The sequence below is a fragment of the Calypte anna genome, chromosome 4 (assembly GCF_003957555.1).
Source record: "Calypte anna isolate BGI_N300 chromosome 4, bCalAnn1_v1.p, whole genome shotgun sequence".
In the NCBI taxonomy this organism is placed as follows: domain Eukaryota; kingdom Metazoa; phylum Chordata; class Aves; order Apodiformes; family Trochilidae; genus Calypte; species Calypte anna.
Genome location: NC_044247.1, coordinates 15,867,910 through 15,894,369, shown reverse-complemented (window position 1 = coordinate 15,894,369; position 26,460 = coordinate 15,867,910). Strand labels below are relative to the sequence as shown.

At 42.5% G+C, this 26,460-nt stretch overlaps 1 protein-coding gene across 1 annotated transcript in view; it reads left to right on the top strand.

The window, feature by feature from the left end:
• DCX (doublecortin) overlaps nt 1-26,460 on the top strand; it is a 63,928-nt gene that overhangs the window by 35,335 nt on the left and 2,133 nt on the right. Inside the window, exons 4-6 of the mRNA XM_008493609.2 lie at nt 13,953-14,055; nt 18,419-18,556; nt 25,899-25,993. Coding sequence (XP_008491831.1) covers nt 13,953-14,055; nt 18,419-18,556; nt 25,899-25,993 — 336 coding nt within the window. The remainder of the gene's footprint in view (nt 1-13,952; nt 14,056-18,418; nt 18,557-25,898; nt 25,994-26,460) is intronic.

Below are 26,460 nucleotides of genomic sequence, written 5' to 3'. Positions count from 1 at the left end.
AGTATTACCAGAGGAGTTTGAGCAAATGGCTCTTGAAAGTGACTGATAAAAGTTCAATCCCTAATCCTTCCACACCGTGCTTCCCAGCACTGAAACCTTTTGCAATGTCAGCAGCATCTGACATCAGATATCCAGTAAATAATTGCAGTCAGCTTTGACACAGCAAAGTATAAATCTCATTTCTGGTGAGGCATCAGTGTCAGAATCCTGTCTGCACAATAGCCAAAGGCTGTCTAAAGTGTAATTAAAAGCGTTTAAGTTAATCTTCATTAGGAACATAATTATGTCCGCACACAAATTGCTTCTATGTGATTGTCACAGTTGTAAATAACTGGTTATATTAACCAGCTTTTGCTCTGGATGAACTGGCTGAGAGATTATCAACTGTTTTACAGCAAAAGCAGAGGGTGTCTGTGCCACATGCACGTTTGGGATGAGATCAATCTCCCTGTCCTTACCCCTACAAGTGCTGCAGGGTGGTGCAGCTCACACATCCCCTATGGCTCCAAAGCAGCTCTTGTGCAGAGATGAGAAGTCAGTGGTTTGGAAGTTCAGTAATTTATTAGAACTTGGTTGTAGACAAGCAGAGCAAAAGGTTATCCCACTCTGCCCTCAAAAATAGATAAAAATGGATTTTTCAAGGTATTTTAGTATACAATGGCACTGCCTTCAGCCTCATCCCTGTCTTGTAGGCATGAAAGTATTTGGCAATAGCCTGCTTTCCATAAAGTTGTCATTTTCTAATCAATAAAATGTACATACAGACTCTGCTCTCCTGATGCCCACCTTGCAGAAAACCTGGAGCTATTTGCTATCAGCAAGGTTCCTCTGGTGGAGACAGAGCAAAGTTTTCCCCCAATAGATCACTTTCCTTTGTGTCTCTTGATTGCTCTGGGGATTTAGGACCTGATCCAAAGCATCTTGAAGTCCATGGGGAATTTTCCCACTGAGCTCTGTGTGATGGGAACAACATCTGCTGTAGAGGTGTGAAGAATGTAATAAATACATGATGGGTTCTGCTCAGAGCAACCTGACCTGAATCCAACAAGGTTGAGAGTGGCTACTGCAGGACTTAGCTTGGAGAAGGAACCATTTAGTTTTCTTCAGTGCCTCAGGAAACAATGCCAGGAATGCAAGTAAGAAATTAAATAGCACTTGGGAGATGAGTAAATGTAGTCTTACATGTGGACGTGAGTGCTGGAGATGGATGTCCTGGCAACAGAGTTTAAAAGTAGAAGGACTTTTAACTGTTGTCAGTGCTCTTCTCCAATAATCTGCACTGTTACTGCTAATTGGCATAAATCTTGCTTATAATACCCATAACAGAGATTTACACTGAATTCAATGCTAATCCTATAAACTGGGGAGTTTGATAAAGTGGGTTGCTCTGGGCATTGCTAATTTTATTTTCATGCTTTCTCTTGCTATCATTCATTAACCCCCAAATGACAAGCTGCTCTGTGCACAGTAACAAGAGAGCAATAGGCATCTCATTAGGGGCTATACCCACGAGTGGGAAATGACAATAAAATGAATACATGGACAATTTAAATAGGATGCCTTTTCTTGGGTGTTGGCATGATGCTGCCAGCTAAAAAAAAAAAAGCCCAGCACATGCAAAATTGAATCTAGAACAAGGAAATTGTATATTGAATGGCATTATTTTTCACAGGGCTGAATGTTAAACCCCAGGCAGCCAGGTATGTAAGAACTTACCAGGCTCAAAGACCACATTCTGGCATTGCAGTGGATGAGAGACACCCCTGATCAGTGGTGGAGAAGCTGTGAAGGGCTGAATAAGCCCCCTCAGGGCTCTTCAGAAATGTCTGTGAGGCCAAATTGGAGGCTGGCACTGGAACATGGTGGAAAGGCTTACAGTATGGATGCTTTCTTTTTAATCCTTAAAGATGGGCTAGGTCCCCTAAAGAGGATTACAAAAACAGAGGCTCAGACTCTAAGACAAGACTTCCCAGATTTCCATTTACATCCTGAAGAGAAGAAAAATCTGGTCAGGAAAGACTGGCAATTTTACCTGCCAAAATTTTACACCTAGGAGCCAGAATAACATTTTTTAAATCCACTTTTTCTTAATGAATCAATATCTCACTGTGATACATGGTTAGTTCTAGTCCTTAAATAACTGTATACTGATACATATACTCATACTGAGTTTGCTTCCAGGGAAGGACCTTCCAATGCCAGTTTGCACTTCAGTAGCCCAGCAGTAGCCAGAAGTTTGGTTTGCTCCTGGCTCCCAGGTAGCTCTGCACTGGAAAGCTGCCCAGCAAGGTGTGTTCCTGAGCACCAGGGTCCTGTGTTTGACAGGAAGCCTGTGCAAAACCTTTGTGTGTGCCAAGGCAGCAATTTCCATGCTCAGAACCAAATAAAACCTCAACCATGTCTTAGTGCAATGCAGCAGAGGGATGGTGGCTGGATTTACAGAACCAGAGCAGGTACCTGGGTAAAAAGGTCAGCAGACTTCTACGTAAAACTTGATATATAGATCAGCTTGGATAAGTGAATTTAATACTTGCCTATGTATTAAAAAGAAATGAAAATCAGTTGCAGAGAAAAACACACCATTCATTATCCAAGGCTGATTTTCTTCTAGGGAGCTAGAGCTAGTGGGGTTTTTTTATCCAAGAAAGCTGCCTTAAACAAAAACAATACAATGCTGTGGATTATGTATTCTCTTGAGAAAAGAAGCAAAATATTTAGCCTGGACTGCAAAGGAAAAACAGTGTCAAGTTTTTAAAATTACATCAGTATGTTTGAGTTGGAGACAGCTCAGCAAAATGCTCATTAAATCATTCCAGTGTGCCAGTATCAGAGTAGATTTGATGTTCCAAGAATTGACTGCACCAGCATGCTAATTGTCAGGATATGGTATTTTATTTTATTATTATTTTTAAAGGTTGTCCAAGTGTTGCCTTATTTGGTCACAGATTTTTTACTGCCTCTTGGTATGGAGGAAAAAAAGTAAGGGAAAGAAAAAGGGCAGTTGATTTAGTACAGTAACTTTTTAGTGAACTCTAGCACCACAGTCCCTGTGGAAATTCAGTCTGGCCTGAGCAGTATTTCTTCAGAGACACCAATGAATAGATAGCACTGCTCTGATCACAGTTACCCCTCCACTTCTGCTATCCTGGGCTCCAGAGGAGCTTTGTTTCTGTACTTCTTCTTGAACTCAACTGGGATTGCAGACATTCAGTATTTCCTAAAAAAGCCCAGCCTGCACTGCCTGCTGGGATGTTTAGGAGAGTGCTGGAGCAAATGGAGAGCATTCCAGTGTGGGCAGAGAGAAGATTTCCATGGGAGAGGCTGACAGTGCTGCATTACCTGCCAAAAGTGAGCTGAGATGAAAGGGGAAGGGAGCAAAGGGAAGATACAGAACATCTAAGAGGGAAAAAATACAAACCCAATCAAAGTTTTAGAAGTGCTGTCAGTATAATCAGGGAGTAAAGGCAGATTGATGCTTTCTATAATTCTTTTGACTTTGGCAGATTTGTACCAGGAGGCTTGTATCTGTCTGCCAATGCAGATTTGGCCCTTTTCTTTAAATTCCTGTTCTACATTCAGTCTTTATGCAGTGTCACACAGGAGTTCCTCTATGAGCAGCATTTCCAGCAGACAGCAAACCTTGCTTCTTTCTTTGTACCCACAACAACATCTGCAGAGGTTGAGCAGGAAGGGCTGGGGGAGGAAAGAATCCTCAACATCTGCCCCTGCAAAGGTGAAGACTACTTCAAGGTGCTGTCTGTCTCCATCTTTGGTTTACCCCAGAGCCCAGTTCCAGGTGGTGTCAGCAGAGAGATGCCAGGCTCCTGTTCTTCAGACCCATTGATCATGGAAATGGCACAGTCAGCCTAGAGGAATGAAAGCTGGGGAAGAGCTGGAGAGTGAGGGGTAGGTGAAAGGCTGTTCCATTCATGGAGGGAGAGAAAGGAGGAAAAATCCCAGGTGTGTTATTTCTGTGGCTCAGGTAAGAAAAGCAGCACCCAGTTGTCCCAGAGACAGAGCACAAAGGGAAATGTGTTAAACCATCTGAGCTGTGAGCTCAGGGTCACCCCTGCACTTGGAGAAAGTGGAATTTGCTACTTTTTAGAGACTGGGAAGGAAACACAGAGTTCTACTTGTAAGTCCATGACTGTCTCCTGTTTCTCTTATCATATATCTCTTGGGGGAATCTTAGGGCAATTAGTTTCTAATTGCTTCAGTAGTCTACAGCTCATTTTATGAGAATTACCATGCAAATCTAATGGTTCTTGCATGTTTCAAAGGAGGAGAAATTTATTCCACCATATTCTTAAAAAATTCTTTCTGTTCCCACTTCTTCCCTCACATAATAGTTTATATTTCAAAAAGGAAAGTAAAATATTAAAAAGGATTTTCTTTTTTTAATCAGGTACTCTTCTGCCACTGTTCTGTGGCAGACATTCACGCTGATGTGCTATACATTTATTAGAATGATGTAATTTGAATGATACTCCCCAAATTAGTGTGAGCCCTTTAATACCTCTCCCAGGTGCTATTTACTTGGGGCAGGAAGGCTTTAACCTTCTGCCTTTTGGAATCCCCTTGTAAATCAACTGCATCCTGGGATCATCTCCAAATGAAATTTGCTCTCTACACAGCAGCAAGGAGACGTGATGGGATTATAAAACAGGACAATTTTTCACTGCAGAAATGCTTGAACTCACTCCAGACAATTATGCAGCCTGCCATTTTACACATCATCTGTTTCACTATCCCTGCATCAATTATTCCATTTAACATTACTGCATGCTAGCTGAGAACTTGTCATTGGTCCTGGAGACATGGAAGGGATGGGATATAATTCAAATTAAAATAAAGGGGAAAAAAAGAATAATTTTTTTTTTAAAGGCATTTCCACATGAGAGGCTTTGGAATATTCATTCCAGCAGCCTTGCTGCATGTTCTCTGCAAAGTATTGTTATCTCACAGCCTGCATAGCATTGTTAATTTCAACCCTAATATGGTTTAGCTCAGGACATAATGCTGAATTTTCCATCACTGCCTTAGCTGTCAACTGAATTGAAAAGATTTCTTAATTAGAAAAAAATTAATAGCTGTATTCAAAGATTAAGAGAAATTAGGGTGAAAATAAAATTGTTCCAATAGAGGGGGCATATGCATTTGCTATAAATTCAGGAAATCTCCCCAAACACAAAGACAGTGTTGAGAATTATAATCAAGGAAGAAATTTTAACTCCCTGAAAAAACAGCTTGATGGCAATTGTTGCTTTCCTTTAGATTTCATGTAGCATCTGTTACAATTTAATTTTTTAAGGACATAATTTTTAATTCCTATTAATCTCCAGAATTAACAGTGTAAAACAGATCCTTCCAAACATTGAAATTTAGTGAGTCAAAATGCCTTTAGGAGCCTTTACAGAATGTTTTAGCAATTGATCAACAGCTTTGATGCTGAGTGGAGTGAAATGCCAAGGCAGTGTTAATTAGATACAGAACTGGTTGCATCTTCTCATCTTCTCCAGGCATTAGGCTGACTGGGACCCAGAGGCTGCAAATGAAGTTGGAGGAAAGGATGATTTGTTCACTGTCAGGTTTGCAGATGTGTGTTAAGAAGGATGACTTGAAGGTTGGATACTTCATACTTGTGTCTTTTTTCCATGAAAGCTTATTGTATGAAGTAATAACATTAGCTTTTTGATGTGTTCTTTGATGAGAATGGGTTTTGGAGTTTGCAGATGCTGAACAAACCAGAAAGGAACCGGTGCAAAATGTGACCTCAGTGACACATTCAAGAATAAATTCATAGAAATATCTTTAGATATGATAAAAATAGCAGAGATGCCTGAGAAGCTGTGCAGTTGGCAACCCAGACTTGGAATAAAACCACTGCAGGCTGAGATACAAAGATGTGCATAAGCTGAGTTGACAGATAGTCTTGTCTGGTCAGAAAAGGTTTTTAATTGCAGCTGAGTTAGAGTGCATCTTCCCCAGGAAAAATTGTGATAAAACACTGCCCTAATCCTAATTACCATATGCTGTCTGGCACAAAGGCCAAGGAAGACAAAGTTCCATGGAGTGAAGGGTGTTGGTGTGCTGCTGGGCTGGGGGCAAACAGCCCCTTCCTAATGTGCTGCCTTCAAAGTCAGTGCCCATGCCTGACTGAAGCTGAAGTGTCCTCAAGCTCTCCTGATGCACTCCTAATAATGCCAGTTCTGATGCTGATTTTTCCCTAGCACTGATTTTGGAAGGCAGTTACTGATGTCAGCAGGACACACAACAGTGCTGAGTAACTACACGTTCCTTAAGGAGAGGCTGCCTCAGTGAGTAAAACTCATCCACTTGTTACCTGGAGACCAAAGCTGTTCATATGTAACAAAATTTCCTTTGTCACTCTGGGTAATTATTGAAGGCAGAATTTCCTCTTTTATGTCTCCACATCACAAAGAGGCTGTAGGAACAAATTCTGCTATTTCCTACAACTGTATAATCCTCTTCATTTTTTGTTTATTCTGCCCAAAAGCACAGGGCAGGTGTGCTGCCCTCTGCTTCATGGCTACATGCTGGGAAGTAGTTATGCAGAACAGGTGGGTTACAAGAAAGTGAAATTATCTCTGGAAAAGGGAAAAGCCCCCCTGTGAGGGTTCATCTTTGGCCACTGCCACTACACTACTGGGCTGGAGTCCATAGCTGTACCCAGGTGGGTGAAAGTAAAAAGGCAGCTCCTTGGTTCCTGGCCAGGCTGCTGCCTGACTGGCCTTTGACATGTTTGGGCTCAGAAATAAGTTCTTGATGGATCTGACCATGAAGGAATTAACTGGAGGATGTAGTTTTACCTAATGCTGACTGATAAGAGAAAAGAAGGACCAGGAACCAGGAACACTTGCAAGGCATTGAGGAGGGAAGGAATCTCCCAGGACAGCCATCTGATGGGTAAGGAAAGCAGAGATGTCAGAAAAACTTGCAAAGCTGAACAAGAGCCTTTCTCTTTCATGAAGATCTGCACAATAGGATCAGCAAAAGCTGTAGGGTTTAGGAGCTTGTTGCTGGAAATCTCATCAACTGGAAATTCCAACCCATTGGTTCTTCAGCCTGACCTTGAGATGGTTGATAGGTTCCCTCTGCTCCCACATTCAGGATTCCTCTCTCAAGTAGCATTGCTTGATATATTCATGCTACTATTGATATATTCATGCCACAGATAGTCATGCTACTTCCAAAGTCTCTGATGCTCTTTTGCAGTCCAGAACTACTGTTTCCTCTCAAGAAAGGGAGAGGACAAGGGGAAACAACTAGGAAGAATGGGTTGATGATCCTCTGAAGTCTTGAGCACTCCCTGTTTTGGGACAATTTGTGCTGGAAATCTTTCCTTTTGTAGTTTTAATCTGCTACCTAGAATTCCTGGTTTTATGGTTTTCTGAGTGAAGAAAGGGCAGTCTTTTATATGTTGGGGTTGGTGGCTGTGCTTCTTGTGCCCCCAGAATGCACACCATATTTATCCTCAGCCTCATACTCTCATGGATGTAGGAGCAAGCCTTTCTTCTAGGGAAAAAGAATCAACAGCCTGAGTGTCTGTTTCCTATGTATAAGGAATGGAGATAACAAACTAACCTTTCTTCCCAAGGCTAATTGGATTTCACATGGTTTGGAAGCACCACTACCTCACCAGATATATTGAACTCAGCTTTAACATTCCTACTGGGTAGCTTGGTTATTGACCTTTCCCCCTTCCCTCCTTGCTCTTTATTGTATTCTATTTCAAAGTTACCCATTTCCAGTATTAAATAAACAGAAACCTTGTGCTGCAGCCCCTCAGAGAGCAGGGTTTTTTCGTGCCTCAAGTCTTACAAGCTGTTGTGCACACACATGCATGAATATTTCTTATTCCACTTAAATAAGCATCACATAGTAAAGGAATAATGGTCAGAAGCTGGTGTCCCTGCTCTGCTATAGTCACATTTTAACAAAATAGTCCAAGTGGACATAAAGCACTCAAAATCAACCTACTGTAGTCAGACAGCCTTAATTTAGAGTAGCTGCAGTTTTCAGCAGGAAAAAGGTGTAAAAATTCCCTCTTGCATCAAAAGAACCCTTCATCATGCTGACTTGCCCAGAATCTTCTCAAGATGAGAAGGAAAGAAAAAAATCTCTGCAGAATAGTGGAATTTGATGGCTTCAATGACACTGTGTAGGATTCAATGCAAATTCTGGCTCTCCATGGATACAAGAAAAATTGAGATCTCTGGATAATGTTTTAAGGAATGGAAACCTCACTGCGTGGTTCTCTTGAGAGGTCAAATGATGGGCCCTGAAACCTAGATGGTGCAGATTATTTCTCCAGCCCTTCCTGATGGCTCATTGCAAACACAGCAGTGAGGGAAGAGCACACCCCTGGTCTTCCTGGGTTTCTACCTGGATCTTTGGTAGCAAAGGAGAGCAGAGATGAGAGAGCAGATGAGGGAGATCCCTTCCCTCACTGCCAAGAAGGGCTCTCCAGCATGGAATTGCACATACTTCCATGGCATGGGCTGGACATGCAGGAGTGCTCCTAATCCACTTTTGAAGGTCAACATCTGTGCTTTTTCTGCTCATCCTTCTATGCCTTATCCATTTTGAGCAGGATTTTTTTCATAAAAGAGGGTAAGTAATTCTCTGTTCTGTGAATGCAAATGTGGAATCTATTGAGTGGGTGTGTGCATACTTAAAAGAAATAATTTAATCCAAACATCTCTTTAAATGCAGGAAACCAGAATCTAATAAAATGTAAATCAATTCAGTCTCTGCTTTGGGCTTGCAGACTTCAGGCTGTTAAAAGAAAAAAACCAACCAAACAAAACAACATTAAGTTTTGTGCATTCCAGTATCAACATCTTTATTTTCCATCATATCCTTTTAACCCCTTAAGTCTTCTGGAGTCTTTTTCTTTCTGGACATGTAGTGAAGAGCTTGTCAGAGGTGAGAAAGCAGTTCATTTAAAGTCTACTCCACACGTTCATTAATTCCTAGTGTTCACTCTAGCCCATGACCTTGCTGAGTCTTCCTGTGGACAAGTCTGTATCTGTTTGGTTTCTGTTTTTTTTTTATTGATTACAAACACCCAGCTGATTAATTGTAAAGAACAGTTTCCTTTGTGATGTAGGCCTTTGGCTTCTCAAACCTTTAAATAAAGATACCACTGCCAGTTTGAGCTGAGGGGCAGGTTCTGGAGTATAAACCAGTCCATCAGATTTCTGGTTTAAGGAAAAACAGAATTTAAACAGATTTTATTTACATTCTCAGCTCAGTTAATTCTCAGTGCCTGTCTAGCTGCTGGTCTGATTTCCTTAGCTCCCTCTAGCATCTACTGGGAAAGAGGGAAGTTAGGAGCAGGCATCTAAAACACATTAATTGTCTTTAGCTAATAGATGGTTGGATGTGTTCAGTTTCATAAGCATTTATCAAAACAACTTAGAAAATAAGAGTATGTCTTAATTCAGCTCTGCTCTTGATAGGTTTTACGTGCCCATGGCATTCAAAAGAATTAAAGAATCCTTTTTCTGAAGATATTTTTTTCCCTGCTCTGAGCTCTGGCAACCTACAAGCTGAGGAAGTGTTATGGCTCAAGGAAAGCAAATGAAATCTCTGCTTTTGGTCCAAAACCTTTAGATCTGCAGAAACTCAGGGAGTGGTTTGAAGCTGCCTGGGTACACCAGTGCTTATTAGTTCTAAATTCCAAACTCAGCAGAATTTCTAAATTCTGCTGTCTAAATTCTTAAAGAGGGAGGGACATTGCAGAGGGAACAATTAACAGAATCATTATGACTGAGGGAGAGGGGGGCAGAGGAAGAAGCTTTGCAGCAGCCCTGGCTTAGCACTCAGACTTATGCAGGGTCAAGCAGCTGCTAAAAGGTGACAGTCCCAAAGGAGAAAAGAGATTCAGCCCCCCCAGTCTCCTCTGCTGGACCTCTTGCTGGTTATTTAGGCAGAGGTCTTTCCTCTCTCTGTGACACAAGGAAGAACTGGAAAGCCTGGAAGCAGGACTGTGCATAAATCACTGTTCTGAATAATCTACAGTGTCTGAGCATTTCTCATTCAGCCTCTCCCAGCTCCAGCAGCTAAAAATAGGCACCTCTGATAAAGGCATTTCTTTAAGACAGTTCAGCTGATGCTCCAGGTGATGTATTCCCCTTCAGAGATGTGCTCTCTCATCTTCTTGGCAAACAGGGATGGGCAATCCAGGTTACCAAAGGCTTTCTGCTGAAGTGGCAGCCACCAGAGCTGCAAGAGCTTGATCCAGCAGAGAAAGCAACCACAGTGAGGCTGAAGCTTCTGTTACTGCCATGTCCATACCTGTGGGTGTGGAGTGGCAGTGGGGACAAGCCTGTGGCCAGGCAGACACAGCACACCCATTCTGCAGATGAGGAAAGGGAACAAAAGGAGCTGGTTCATCAGAACACCCTTTCCAAGCACCAGGTTCTGTGCTGATACACACGTTCAGATAAGTCAGATTAACACCTAAGACTTCAGGATTCTGATTTGCAATGATTTTCTTTGACTTACTTGTTAATGAATTCTGATTTTTAAACCTGCTGCTGCCTCCTGCAGGACAGGCAGTTACTCACACGTGTATGTTCTGCCCATTCACTTCTCCTTTTCCAGGTGAATTCAGAACAACTGCAGCACCAGGGATATTTCAGCAAAGGGTGAGCTCACATCCAGAGAGATGCTTGAGGCAAACTCCATCTTGTCAAAATCCTGAAAACCACTTAGTTCTACAGCTGCTGTGGTAGAATGAACCAGAAGGCTCAGCCCCTCTCAGAAGGCTGTAGCTTTCCTTTCTGCAATGAAGATTGCTGCAGCAGACACTAATGGCCTGTCACTGCAGAAATCCCCTCAGAAATCCCAGCTATATTGCCCTCTCAGGGAAGGTTTTTCTAATATAAGCAGAGAAAGATTTCATTTAATGAGAAAAGAAACCACACTTAATGTAAACCTAAGGAACTGCAAACAGTTTTGTACTCCCTAAAATCTGTTCATCTGTACCAACTTCTATTTCTTTTATATTATAAAGTTTTCAAAAAATCAAACCTTGACAAAAAGGAAAGTGTTACCATCAAATCTTATTAGAGAAATAACTATTTTGTGAGAAATAAATCTATGCCTCATCAATGGGAAAGTGAAGATTTAACTTCCTTCCTTGGAATTCCTTAAGCTATAGAAACTGGAGAGAAAACATTTCATGCAGTATGATCCTTTGAAAGTCAAAATTGTCTGTAATCCTGATTTCAAATTAAATATAATCCTTCTTTAAGCCTCAGCATGCACATTTATTTTGGAAATCAATGCTATTTATCCTGCCTACCATAATTAAATGCACTTAATTTTTGTTATAACTAAAGTTTGTAGACTGAAAAAGGGAAAAAGAGAAAATCTTACTAGTCAGGAGGTTTCCAGTGTCATTGCTAAGGGTCACCAATAAAATGACCACGTTGGTGGAGCAGCCCAGGTCCTTGCACTAGAAGGTTACTATCAGTTTTTTATCTTGTGCTTCAGTAACTCAGAGCTAAGAGCAAAGTGCAGCACGTAAACCCAATGATTTTCAGGTTTTTAGTGAGGGTCACCTTTTGTTGATGTGAACTTTGCTTTCCTGGTGCTCTAGATTGATTACTGGATATAATTAGAGCAGTAGATCAGCTCAAACTTAAGCAGAACACGGACTTTCAATGCAGTCCATACTGCTTGGGTTATTCTGGAGTGACTAAAAACCCCTAAAACAACTAATGGAGGGCAGAGGGCTGGCCTTGCTTGTCAGGAACAACCCTGCAATGTTCCGTGCTGGCTGAGAAGGTCTTGAGGCAGCTATCCCAGCAGAGCAGCCCATGGTCCTGCTTCCCAGCTTGTGTCTTCTGCAGCTCCATGTCCTTCAGGGATAACCACATCCAGGGCTGTTTTTCCCAGCAACTTTATGTAGGCAGCAATACGTGTGGGGCATGTTTTGGGGACATAGAGGAACAATCATGGTATTTAAGCTTAATAAACAAAAGGTAAATAGGAAATAGCACACGCATGGTAAACAGAAGCAATATGATGAAAACTGCATGTGACACCTGTTATTTGCTGAATTTGGCAATGTTTTGCACTCTTTCAGGAGAGTGGGGTTGGGTTTTGGCTCTCTTTTCTACCATGGTGTGGTGAGCTCTTGATGGTAGAACTTACAGCAGGAAACAAAAGGGAACAAAGCAAATAAAGAAGTTATTGTTTCCTGAGAATTAGAAGCTCAACAAGTAGATGAACTTATTTCTTTTTCAGCCTCCAATACTCATCCAGCCACCTGTCTGCAATAGTTAGAGACACACTGTAACCTCCCAACTGAAGGGACAAGAATGCAGTAACAGGAATTGTGAGAGTCACTGCTTGACATGCAGTCAGGTTTTATCCTTGTGCACTTTGCTGGTTTTCCATCTTGTTTGGATCCTTGATCTGAGGGCTTGCTTGGCTGCCTTGGCTTCCTTTTTGCTTGTGGTAGTTGTGGGGAGTTCAAGGGCAAAAGCTGCACTTTGATTTATGACCTGGAGACAATAAAAGCACCTGGGGGTTCTTTCTGATTTAATCTAAAAGGCTGGGAAATTTCTGAATCCTCTGAAATTGTGACCTAGAATTGTACCACATTTAACTGTGCAGTGGTTTCTGTACTGGAGGGTGAGCTGAGCAGCCCATGAGCCTTTTCCATTGCACAAGTGTAGTATTTAGCATTCAAATGGCAACCTGTGCATTGAGCCAAACCCAATTATTTGCAAATGAATCCGTGCATCCTCAGGGGGAGGACAGTAATACAAAGTGCTGGTTTGAAATGTCAGCTTTGCCGTGGGAGAATTCCCATGTTAACTATTTCCCACCTAATTTTAGGCCAGCTGAAATTGGAATTCACTGAAGTTTGCAAAGAAAATTCTATCTTCAATAAAAGCCATGGCAGGTTTCAGCTTGCTCCATTGTGAAAGTCATGCCAATGTGAAAAGCAAGTTTTTCACTGAACTCTGGCATCTTAACCAGAGCTGGCACTCATAGGCAGTGCTGTAATTATACATTATATTAACCACTGTGAAATACTGAGTCTTATTAAGATAGCCAAAAGCCTCCTTTAGAGTTGATTTATTAGAGCTTGAAATTAACTTTTCACAGTCCAGCTCAGAGGGAGCAGTAGATATGGAACTTCAGCTCTCTCTGCAGGAAGTGGCCCCATGGTTATGTCCCCTGCTCTCTCCTATCCTTGCAAGGCATGTCCCCTCTGTCAAGCCCCCAGAGCTCAGTCATGCCAAAGCAAGGGGCATCAGCTCTCAGCATGATAACCTCCATAATCAATGTCAGTGCCAACCTTGTGGTCTCTTGGAATGAGAAAAAAAACAACTTAAAAAAAGCCCACATTTCCCCTGAGCTCACCTGGGTGGCTGGTGGGCAGAATGTTCCACTCTGGGGTGTCTGCAGCTGAGCATTTTTCCTCCTTCTGACAGTACTTAGGATAAGGCTGGGATGTCAGGAGCTCAGGCTGAAGTTCTGGCCAAAGTCAAGTGGGTAGAAGTTCTTTGTTGTTGTGGCCAGTGGTAGCCCAGCCTTGCCCACCCACAGGGCATGGGGCCACCTACTTCTTGTCTTAGAAGTAGCTTGGGAATACCTGTGTCAGTCCTTAGGGTGACTAATGTATTCTGTCAGCTTCTGAATGGATTGGAAATACCATACTTCACAGAATTTGCAAGGTAGTTGGGATTCTGGATTTTTTATATCTCTTTTTTTTTTAAATTTCATTTTTACCCTTGGCTTGCCCAGAGAACTTTGGTGTTGTGCACCAGGCTCCCAGGAAACAGGACTGAATTAACATGGGATGGTGGGAAGGCAGCTCCCTCCTGTTTAAATTAAAACTAAGCCACACCAGAAGTTGCCAATTAAAAAGAAAATGAATGACTTTGCTCTCTCTCTCTCTGCAGGTGACCTGTCTCCACGATTTCTTTGGGGATGATGATGTGTTCATTGCCTGTGGTCCAGAAAAATTCCGCTATGCACAGGATGACTTCTCCCTGGATGAGAGCGGTAACACCAACCACACCCTCCTGTCTCTGCCCTTATTTCATTGGCTTCTGTCAGATAAGAATGCTGCCTGCTTTGGTTATGTTTTGTGGGTTTTTTTAAAGACCTAGTAAATGGAATTTAGCATCCTTTTGTGATATGTGTACAGTCAGCAGGTATTAGAATTGGGCTGATACTGACTGAGGTGGCCCAAGTCAGAAGAGATGGGGTCCTACACCATTTGAAAGCTATTGCAAAGTCTGGGGGTGAATATCCTTTTCATTTTATCCAGGTGCAGTCAGACAGATACATTTTCCTTGAGAACTAAACAGCAGAAGGACTCTTGTCCTTAGGTACACATGTGAACATAAAAACTGGGAACAAGCACAGTTAAAAGAAAAATCATTCCCTCCACTGCTTGCTCCTGCTGGTTCAAAAACCAGGGCAGCAGTTCCCTTTTTAGATGGGGGAGTGGGACAGCACCATTATTTGTCCCTGTTACAACTGCAGCACAGGTGTGTAATAATGTGAGTTTCCCTGATCAATTAAGCCATGAGATCTTTGATTTCACAGAATATACAGAGCTTGTTTGTAGGAGTTACTCCCTGCCCCACCTGGTAACTCGACACACCAGCACCTTGGGCTGTCTGCTGGTGCCAGGGAGTGCAGGAAGAGAAAACAAACATAACTTTGATCACTTAAACTAGAAGAACATGTGGTTTCCACCACTCAGGCTCATTTCTCAAAGCTCTTGGTACCCTGTATAAGCAACAGGAGCCTCATGCTGTCTTATGTGCTACAAACTGAGTTGAAGACCAAAGAGGACTTTTTCTGTTTACCAGGAAGTCAAGCAGCCTCTAATCTTCAAACACTGTATTTTGATGACTCCTTTGCAAGCCTGATTTTATTTGATGTTGACCTATGTACTCCAGATGAACCCATTTGATGGTCTTGGGTAATTCAGAGAAAGTTTCCAAGGCTCAGCTGTAACTTCACAGGCAGAGAGTAAAGCTTCTGTCAGACTGGGGAAGCAATCTGTAACCTGAGCTTCATATTTTTTTTAACACTTGGTAGCTGAGTCAGCTCCACGGGGAGTTCCACACTGTAAAACAGTTTGGATGCAATCCTAGCAGAACAACTTGATGGGAAGCCCAGCTCTCTGCCTACACTCCTGGTTACTACTGATTTTTCCAGCTTGGATTTCTTTCACAAAAATGAGCCCAGCCTGTTGTTAGGAAGGCACCAAGTAACTGCAGCTCTCAGTGGTTGTTTCAGGGGAGTGCAGGGAGCAGAGGAAGAGCTATTAGCCAGCTGTGTTTTCCCATTAGACACCTCCATCCTTTCTTGTTATGAATCAGATGCTGCAAGGAGAACTCTGAGTCCTGAGCATGAATGTCACTTATTAAAATCTCCTCTGTCATGGGGTACTTTTCCTTGCCTCTTTGGATGACATGCACTTGGATTGCTGGTTATTATGTTCACTCTGGCAGGACACCAGGAAACAAAATGAGAAATAGCATAAGAGAGGATTATGTCATCTTTTTTCCTCCTGACTGCCCACCACAGCTTCCACCCTGTAATCCCTGCTGCTGAGCACCTTCCAGATGATGTGGTTTTGTCTCATTCGTGCCCACTGGTTTCAGCATCAGCCCATCGAAATGGCACATCCCCTATGATGTTCAGCAGAGTCAGCTTTCCACCTTATGAGCCTTGCTTCAAGCTGTGCAAATGCTCCAGGATTGCCTCTGGTGTAGCAACACTTGCCAGTGGCTGAGCTGGAGGAATTCCCCTGAGTCAGCCTTTCTGTGCTGGAAGAAGCAAAGCTGGGTTTCTTTCTTTTCAAGGAATTTACTCCTCTGGGAAGAAAATAACATTGAAGACTCTTGAAAAGATGCAACATAAATGATTTTCACTTTCTAGGTTTATTTATTTTAGGTGACTAAACACAGATGTCTGATACCCTTTGAGACCCTCGTGGTTTCTGAGATCCCCAGATGATAGATGAGTGACAGGTATCACACAGGGAACCCAGGGAGACCCAACCTGCTTGGGGGAGGCTGTACTGCAGTGTATCTCACTGAGCATTTGGTGCCTGCAGCTGTGCAAGCAAATCATGCTCTAAGATTGAAATGTTCACAGAATCCTAGAATGTCAGGTTGGAAGGGACCTGAAGGATCATCTGGTCCAGCCCTTCTAATATTATTGTTTATGTCAGATGTCTCAGCACCCCGTTGAGATGAGACTTAAAAGTTTCCAAAGTGGGGAATCCACAACTTCCTCTAAGAGACCATTCCAGTGTCTGACTGTCCTCAGAGTGAAAAATCTTTCTTCTTGTGTCTGATCAGAATCTCCTCAGAAGCAATGATGGGGAAGACTTTTAAAAAATTTTTAGGGATGGTCAAAACTTATTTTCATAGGGCCACTGTTATTTTGGTAAATATTTCACAAATGATGATGACTTTGTGTAGCAAAAATATAAGTGCTTATTTTTCTTCCTTGAAATACCAAATAGCTCAGCAGTTGGCAGTTTAAGGAGAGCCCAGAATTGTTACCACTTGGCAGTACAGCTGAGGGGCCAATGGAGACTTGGTGTTTGGTTGCCTCCTGCTTTTGTTAAGCAGATGTAAGATCCTGAAAAAATATTACTTCTGCAATGACTGAAGGGGATTCTTCCTCATGTTTTAGCTTGGCTGGTTAGCATCAGGAGCAGTTATTTGCCCACTGTCCCTAGTGGTTATTTCATAGTGTCTCATCAAACACTGGATGCTTTAGAACTGAGGAGACATAGTCTGCCTTCCACACCTTCCCCTCCCAGTCATTACTGCTCTTCATGTGTAAAAAATTTGGCTTTATCAGGACTTTATCAGAGCCCTACAAGCTTCATCATCTGTGAAAAGTAAAGTACCTCTGAAAAAAAAATCACCTAAGTTTCTCTATCCCTGATTTACAGTTTCTAAGGTCCATTTAGCAGGAGAGAGAATAAACTCATGGTTGGTTTAACTACCACTGTGCAGCATCCTTGGAGCACAGGGCAGCCTCTCTTCAGATTCTTGGAGTACATGACCCAACTCTCTTGCAAGCCATCTGAAAGAAGGGACTGTCTTTTGACTGCCTGAAAATGAGGAAAGCCTGGGGAAAAATTTCAAGCAATTACATTTTCATAGCTATACTGCTCTCTAAGTAAATAGCACACCCATTTAGGTCAGACAGCTTGTTTTCGGTTGACCAATTATTCATCTGCCCTGTGCTGCCTTAGTTGATTCCCATTAGGGCACCCAGTCAAGGGAGTCCTCAGTCCAGCCCATGCAAGCTGAGCTGAACTTTTCCATAAAAAAACTGTTTCTCTGTGGAACATCTAATTCACATCTGTAAAAAAGATCTGGTTTTCCTATCTTGGAGAGGATGATGAGGTGAGAGCAGTTAGCAACTGACAAAAAGGAAATCCCTTTTTTATTGCCTTCTTAACTGGGTTAAGTTAATAACTTGAGGGGTGGAAAGGGCTTTTTCTGTTTGCTCTCAGTGTAAATAAACTCTGGTTTTGAAGACCTGGCATGCCTGAAATCCTGGGACACACAGAGATTTGTTAGCATTTCAGTTCCCTTCTGCAGGACCCTGTAGATCATGTTTACATTTTCCACTCTTCCTGGCCTATTTATTTTCTAAGAAAACACAGTTGGGGTTCTCATCTGCTCATGTCTTTTGAGTACCTAAATCTACTAGACTTGTTTATACAAACCTTTATGAAAGGGATGAGTGGCCAGGAGAGAGGATGTGCTTTGTAAAACTGTTTTGTCTTCTTTGCTTTCTGCATTTGAAAGTTGCAGCTTGTTGAAACCACAGAAGAGGCTGATTCAGGCTGGGTGGAAGTCTCCTGGGGCAGATGTCCCATCTGCCATTTAGAGACCTTGAAATCATGCCACGAGCTGTTTGCTGGCTTTCTGCACCTGCTTGAGTTGCACTCATTGTTCCTGCTACCAGGTCTTCATGCAAGAGTGACAGCAAATTAACTGGGTTATTGGGCTGATTCTGCCCTCAGTCAGTGCTGACCATTTTCATTGTGCTGTTTGGTGAGAAACATGGCAAGGGGAGGGCAGAAAATCTTGGGTGGGACACAAGTATGGAGTTGGGCCCTGCTAGGGAACCAGCCTGACCTCCTAGTGTCTCAGCACCTTCTCTAGAGAAGCAAAGCTGCTCATTATTTTGCCTTCCCCCTTAGAAGTCTTCATCCTGGAGAAAATGTTGAGATCCCAGCTTTTCCCTTCCTGTTGATGTTTTCTCCAGGTCTTTGGAGACAAAGCACCGAGCTGCCCATGGGTGTTTCATATCTGTGGCCATAAAGAGTGAGAGTAGGTGGGGACATAACCAGGGTTATTGTCTCTTTCCTCAGAGTGCAGGGTGATGAAGGGGAGCCCTGGGACTGCCACGGGCAGCAAATCCTCTCCCACCCCTCAGAAGAGCTCAGCCAAGAGCCCAGCACCCATGCGCCGGAGCAAGTCCCCAGCTGATTCAGGTAACCACCAAGATGGTGAGTGAATCTTTTCTGCTCTCTGAATATTACCTGTGCTCAAGAGAAAAACACATCTTGTGTGGTGCTGGCCACACTGAGCTTTGGTGTTTGGAGGGTGAAACTCAGCATTTTTTAAAAAGCAGCTGGGGCTATGGATGAGGGCACTTCATAAATATTGGAGAGGAGTTCTGGGGTTGGTTAAGTGCAGTTGAGGCTTTAGGTCAAACCACTCACAGTCTCACAGCCTCCTGCACTAAGGAAATTTAAAAAGAGTTTTCCATTTCCCAAGCAGGAAGTCAAGGCCCCGCAGTGCTCCTGGATGCTCCCTACAGATACAGAGTGATTTAGAATAATCTCCTGTGCAATGCAAATGTTAATTATTGTACAGGGTGGAAGTGTCCTCTTCTAATCATTATCTAATGAAGACTGCTGACCTTGTGATTGGAGAACTGGTGATGGGTTTATTGATGTGATACTGAGACATTCATTCTGTACTAGAGGAGAAGGAAAATGGGAATCCTCTTTTGCTGCAGCAGCAGCTGGCACCATTGGCAATGCCTCCCTCCCTCTTCAAGAGCAAGTGGCTTGGTGGTGTGGCACACCTGGAGAGCTGCAGAGCCTGGAATTGAAAGGCTGGGCTGAATATCCCACTTCTGGGAATTGCTGGTTTTTAGAGTCATGACAGAGTGTGGATCTCTGTGAGTGTCATCTCTCTGCCTGGTTTTTTTCCAAAAGAAAACCAGACATGGCATCTCAATCAAATGGCCAAATCACCAAATAAGCACTTCAAGATTCCAGGAGATCTTCATAGCTTAAATTCAAGTGAGCCACAGTATTATAACAAGTGATATAAAATAGAAATTGCTTTTCACTTTCACAGTACCATACTGCATGTGAACTCCACACCACAGTTGACCATCAGTAGATATTGCATTACTGGGCATAAATTTCTCCTGACAGTATTCATAAAGATTTTCCTCAGGAAGCAATTAGTTAGTTAAGGTCTCTTGATATTCTTCAAATACTTAAAGAAACAATGTGAGATTGGCTGGCACATGCTGGCACAGAGTTTTCCTTCAAGATTCCAGTGTGGGCCATTCTTAAACTCAGGCTTGCTAAAACCTAAACAGTTTTTACAATCCCAAATGCATGGTAAATTGTGCAGGTACATTAGAGGCATGATGGAAAATATGCTGTTAGTTTAAAACAAACAGACAACTCCCACCCAGTGATCTGGGGCATCAGCTCATGTTTGAGTTGTGAAACAGCACTTTAGCCTCCTCCATAAGCATCAGCTGCTGATTACTGCCAGAGATGGACTTCAGTGCCTGAACATGTAGCCCAGTGTGAAATGGCATCTATAGTGCTCCTGATTTTAACTGAGTGACTCAAAGGAACAAAATGGTGACTGAGCTGATGAACACACTCAGCAGAGCCTTTCAGAAGGAGATTAAGATAACCAGAAGTGCAGAACAATAGACAGCTCCTGGGTTTAAGGCCAGTAATGAAGGACAAATCAGGTTTCTTTAATCCATCTAGACAAGGGTCATGCCAACTTCCCTATGATTTCAATGCAGAAAAAATGGCAGCCTCCCCTGCTTAATAAGAATAAAAAATAATGGTATTCTCTGAGCACTGGAAAGATAATCAAAGACAGTTGTTTTCTCATGATAGAGAGAGAAAAAAAGAATGCCATCTTGTAGTCTTGTCCCTTAAATTAGTAATAAAGTGGGTCTGCACATTACTTGTGTAAGTGATCAGAGTCAATATTTACAGAAACACTCAACAGGCTTAGCTGGATTTTGAAGTTATCACAATAAAAAGGCAAGGAATGCTGAATGAAGCCTGATTAATAAAAGATTATTTGACCTATTTTTTCCTCAGCATTCTCACCTATTTTGTTTGTGAAAGGATTTAAAAGCAGTTCTATTTAAAGTACATTAAATATTTTTGCTGCGTGTTAGATCTCCCACTCATTTGTACCTTCTGTCTTTGCTGTGGTTGCTGTTTAGCTGAAGTTTCCTTGATTCTAAGATACTAGATTCTGTTCTTTTCAGTTCTTTTCCAGGTAGGTTTCTGTGTATTTTATATATATATTTTCTCTAAGGCCATTGTAACATATCTGGGCACTGATGGAAATGCAGATTCTGAAGTAAATCTTTATGCTGCTTAAGTGAGAGAAGTTTGAACACTTCTTGATGCTGCCAGCAGGTAGTGGACACAAGTAGAAAGTCACTGTTACAGCACAGAGAACTGAAACTGCTTCAGCAGAGCTTGCTAGTGCTAATTCTGAGGGTGTAATGTTGCCAGCATGCAAACATTGCATCTGCTTCCTCTGCCATTCACTGGAAGAACACTTCTGATCCTCCTGGGTCAGCAGAAATCACCCACTCCTCACTCAAAGCTGTGGCAATGCTTGCTGCCTGAACAGCACTCTGCTCCCCACAGGCTGGGGGATGCAGGGGCTTGTGCTTTATTCCAGTCTCCTCCACTGCCTCACTCCCTGGCTCTGAGTGCATCACTGGAGCTGCTCGTGCCTTCCTTCCCAAGGGATGGTCCAAGACACTGGTAACCACCCTGTATACAGAGCTCTGTGATCTCCCCAGGGAATCATGCACAATGAAGACCTTTGAGGCTCTTTATTTGGGGATTTTTGTGCATTCTGAAAGCATCTGGAGAATGATATTGCTAACACCAAAGCTGTTAGCAGCACAAGATGCCAGAAACAAAGGACATCTCCAGCAGCAGAGTGGCTGAAGCAGCTGCTCCACAAGGCCACCATGTACCCTCCAGTGGATCACCCAGCAGCCTGGGTACCCTCTTAACACAGAGTCCCACCACACTGAACTGTCAGGATCTGCAGATGAACAACCACAGCTGGGTGGGCTGATGCTGTGTTAGCCATCATCACCTCAGGCTCTGCAGACCCCCATCTCAGTGGAGATGTCAGTCTGGAACCTTTCTGTGTAGGGATCTGCCTTCTGTGCCAGCTGATCTCCATTCATCTTTGAGATCCTTTGCTCCTTCTGGTTTTGGGTATGGATTTAGTGATCTACTTCTCAATGAGAAACCTAGATCCAGGTAAAAATAGCTTTCTGGGAGAGCCATAGATAAAGCAGACTGCTGGCTGCAGTCCTGTTTTCTCTGGTGACACCCAAAGTTTTGTTCCTGGCTGTGGTCTCTAGGGCCACCTCTGAGTGAGAACAACAGAACACAGAAGGAAATATGTGTAGCAAGTCTAGAAATGTAGCACTGAAAAGGAAGCAGCCTTAAAGCCATTTAATTGCTCCTGTCACCAGTGAGATGTGACCTGCAGTGTATTGTCTGACTGTCTGGTTACAGCAATCCTGGCAGTGAGCCACTAAGTAAGTGGTCAGCTCCCATTCCAAAATAACAAGGATTAACATGGAGCAACAAAGAACACATGAACACAATATTTTGTTAAGAGTCTGTCAGGAAAAAGGCTGTGCACAGAAGTGTAACTGCACAGGGAGTGCCAGCTCAGTGGAGTTCAGTGGCTGAATTGCTGCCTTCTGCTGGAGGTAATTTGCCTCCTGCCTAGATGTGTCATGGCCTCACTGAGAAAAGCTCAATTCCCTCTAGGCAGCCAGAGCCCTTCAGCTCCAAGGATATTAAAAAAATGAGGTGGTAGCTAATCCACAGAAACATGTTAAATATTGTTTCCCTGGCACGGTACTTTTATCTCTTTATTTACAAAACAGTCATTGAAATGAATGAATGAAAATGAAATGAATGAATGAATGGAAAAGAAATGAATGGAGAAGTGTCTTGGTGTAAGCAGATGGTAACACACCACAGCCCTTATATTCCCAGGGGAAATTCTTTCTTCCTTCTCTTTTTAACCCCCAACACACATATATACCTTCTCAGTGTGCTTCTGGTTTGACCCAACTATTTCTCCAGACACTGCTGTTCATTCCTTCATGGTTGTTCAGTTTCATTCCTTCATCTCTTGGTTCAGTTTGACTGAAAGGCCCTGGCTGCTTGGCCAGCACTTCCCCCTGGACTTCTGATGTATCCTTTAGTTTCCAGTCTCTTTGGTGCTGGAGCTGTGGTGCAGTTTTTCATCTACATCCTCCACTTAACTCCCCCAAATGTACTAGTTTAGCACTTTTCAAGTTTATATTAAGCATTAAAAAGTGGCTGAGGATCCATTTTGCTCTATGTTTATCAGGGGTAGGAAGGATTTTGATTTAATCTTTAATAAGAGATATGTAGATCCAATATTAGGAACACTTTTTGATTGTAAACATCTTAATCACTGAAGCAGGTCAGACTTTGTGCTTGTAAAAAATAAGGTCTCTATTGGGGACCTAAATATCTGTGATCCCAATTGAGAGCACAGAACTGGAGTTCCAAAGCTTCTAGGTTTATTTCTACCCTCTGTTTTTCTTTCTATGAAGTCAGCTTTGCTAGATGACACAGCTTAGAGCAATAAAATCCAGACTAAATTACACTTACATTATACCATCCAGTTCTTTCTAACATGACAGAGGAAAACTGGGCATCAGGAGCTCAGTCTCTGTGCTGCTGCTGAGAGATTACTGAGATAATCACTGAGATTTAAATGGGGTAGGTCAGTATGAAGTTTGGCAAAATGTCTTTAACAGGCCACTCCCATGAGAACAAACAGACTGAGCTAAATCTCAGGGGAGAAATACAGGGGAGAAAATAATGATGTCATTTGGCATCTCTTCTTTGTTATAAAAATAGTAATTTGTCTTACAGCAACTCTCATAACAAACAAGGTTTCAGTTGTATACTTAATGTGCTGTAATAGGAGGGTTTATGGTTTTTAGAACCAATGTGATCTTAGTCCTCTGCAGCACAGGGCCACAGGTACCTCAGTCAAATTTGTCATCTCTTTCCCCAGCTTTGCCTTGGTTTGGCTCTGGGAGCTGCTCACCCAGGCTCTGAGGCACCTCTGCTGGACTTTGATTTCTCAGTCCTCTTATGGAAGGGTTTGGATAGAAGGACAAAAACATATTCAGGAGGCAGCAGCAATTAACAAAACAGGTTCAGAACATCAGTCTGTCCTGACTGCAGACCTGGCTCCCCAGGGTCATTAGATATGAATGTGTTAAAAAGGCAGCAGATGTCTTTTGGATTGCACCCATGACAGAGCAGCTTGTTACCCACTTGTGCTCCCTAGCTGACAATCCAGAGTACACATCCAGGGGAGAGACCCCTTCTCCAAATATGATTGAAAAGGGTGCTAACACTGCAGAGCTGGGTGCTTGGAAGTTAGGAGGTGCCTGAGCAAAGGGTGCCTGTGCAATCTGAATTCTTCCACTCCTGAATAAATATGATAATGGAGCCTTTCTTATTCCCACAGTCTCCCCTGTCCCTGAGGGCAGTATGGCTCATGCTCACTAAATGAGCCCCTATTTATACATTTGCTTCCTGCTCTCCTTGTCCTGGTTGTTGCCTCTCTTTATTTCCTTGGTGACACCTCAAACCCTGATCTGGAGACAAAACTATCCATGTTTTGTGGTTCTTCCTCTCAGCTCTTGTGATGTGTGAGCATGTACTCCTCAGCCTAGGAACTCATCTGCAGAACTCTGGGAACCCCAATGGAGCAAGGACAATCAACCTTATTTAACAAAAGTATAGAAGTAGAGATAGCTCCACACATATTGAGCACTCTCTGTGATCCTTGGGCCCTGTTTTTTCCAGTTCTGTTCATTGATAACAATGTGAGTTCAAAGGATGGACCTCACTAAGCTCCTTTACAGGTCTTGGTGCTTCCCATTGCTGGAAATTCAGATCCAGAGTCCCAGTCATCCAAGCAAACCTGAGCAACACTCAAGCAACAACTGTGTATGAAAAGTTTGGCTAAAGTGTCTGTGGGAGGTGCAGGCAGAGAATTCAGTTTGGATTCATTCAGATCTTGAATTAATTCAGAATTCAGGATCTCTTGTAGCCATCTCAAAGCTGACATCAGGCTCTATTCTCCACCCTCCCTCTCACTTGCTGGCCAAGCCTGATTTATCTTTCATGTACAAATTGTCTTGTGCCCTGGAGGAGGTGAGGATCCAGTGAAACAAGGTGGTGCACATTTTCATGCAATTAAAGAATGTGTCAAACAAAAGGGCTTCAAGATAAACTGAGGTTGCAAAGCAAATGCAATGACATAAATAAGACATAAACCACAAACAATAATGCAGTGGGGAAAAAACCCACATTAATTAAGCTGAAAGTTGATTAGAGACCATGGCTTCCAATAGCTGAGCTTAGGTGAGAACTTTATCTACCATAAATCATCAGATTTTAGAGGAGCAGCAGTGTTATGCACCAACTGGGATCTGCTCTTTGCCTCTTGGTGTTTTCTTGCATTTGAGTTCAGAAGCAATGCATGCCAGTTTGATTCTGAGCACTGTTCTTCAGTATCAGACACCAAGAAAATGAAACCTGGCTTCTTAATTGTTGCTCCTGCTGCAAAACTCTTTGTGAGTGTAATGATATACATCCCTCTCATTGGATTTCTGACTTGGATGTCACATCTGTTTTTTCATTGGTGCTCATAAAATATTAACATCCCTGCTGTAGCACTTAAAAGTCTCATTGGATCAGGGGATTTATGTCCTTCCTTGCAGCAATTACATCTGTTTGCTGTACCCTGACCATCAGGCTCCCAGGCTTCCTGTTCATGAAGGGAAATTTGGGTTTTCGTAGAGTTGTGAAGTGGAATTCTTTCTCTTAGGAAGGATTATCTCCTGCCTCAGGATCAGTGGCAATTGGAAAGAAAGAAAGTGGCATTTTTGAAATTAGAGATGAATTCTAGCTAATACAGATCATATTAGTACTATTGTACCTCACATTTAACAGGAAACCTCCCAAAGAGGTGGACAGGGAACATGCTGCACCCTGTGCTTACACTGGGGCTTCATGAGGGTCATTTAATCCCAGCAGGCTTCACCCAGGGCATTCCAGGCAGCTGTTGTGTCTCATTTATCTTGGGTATGTTTGAGATCTAACACTACTTATGTCCCATATCTGCAGCCTCTGGTTTCCACTTATGCCCTGCGGTTTCAATTGTGTTAATCTGTTTGAGAACACAGAAATAGTTTTTCTGTTGTTTGGTTTTGTTCCTGGTTATGTATATCTTGGTGAATATTTGTAGTGTAAAATACTGCTCCTTCAATATATTTTGTATTTTACAGCCTATTATCCTGAACAGCTGAAATCCTTGAGTTGGCTGAATATCCCTGCTGTTTGCTTGGTTTTTTTTTCCCCTGCTTAACATGAATAAACTGCAGTGTTTCTGTCTTCCATCTCCCCAAAGGAGAAAGAAGATCTTCCTCTTGCTTATCTGATTGCCAGTCTTGTTTTCTGACAGCAAATGGGACCTCAAGCAGTCAGCTGTCTACACCCAAATCCAAGCAGTCCCCAATCTCCACACCAACCAGCCCAGGGAGCCTCCGGAAGCACAAGGTATTACGTTTCTTATACCTTACTACATCTGCTTCTTCCTTACTCTACTCAGCTGGGTGGGACATTTAACTCATGGCCATGATCACATAATCACATGATCATTATCACTTCTGATGAAACAGTGGGAAAGTTGCCCTGCTCTTACAAGATGCTGAGCAGTAAATCATTGGCCTTTTCCTTTTGCTGGAGTCTCTAATGCATGCTGGAGATCATCCCTATGGATCAGAAGAGATGGTTTAACCCTGAGCTTTTATAATTATTTTAATTTACAAGTTAATGATGGATATGATCTTCATATAAATCCTCTCTTGAAAAGCCTTAAGTATTGGCAAATCTGGTCCATCAAACAGCAAAAGAAATGCAGATGTTACTGAAGTTCTAAGACATCACTTTAATTATGCTTCCCAGGGACTTTTTTTAATTATTTAAGGCCATGCTCTGTTTTACAAGAAATAAGTGAATTTTTA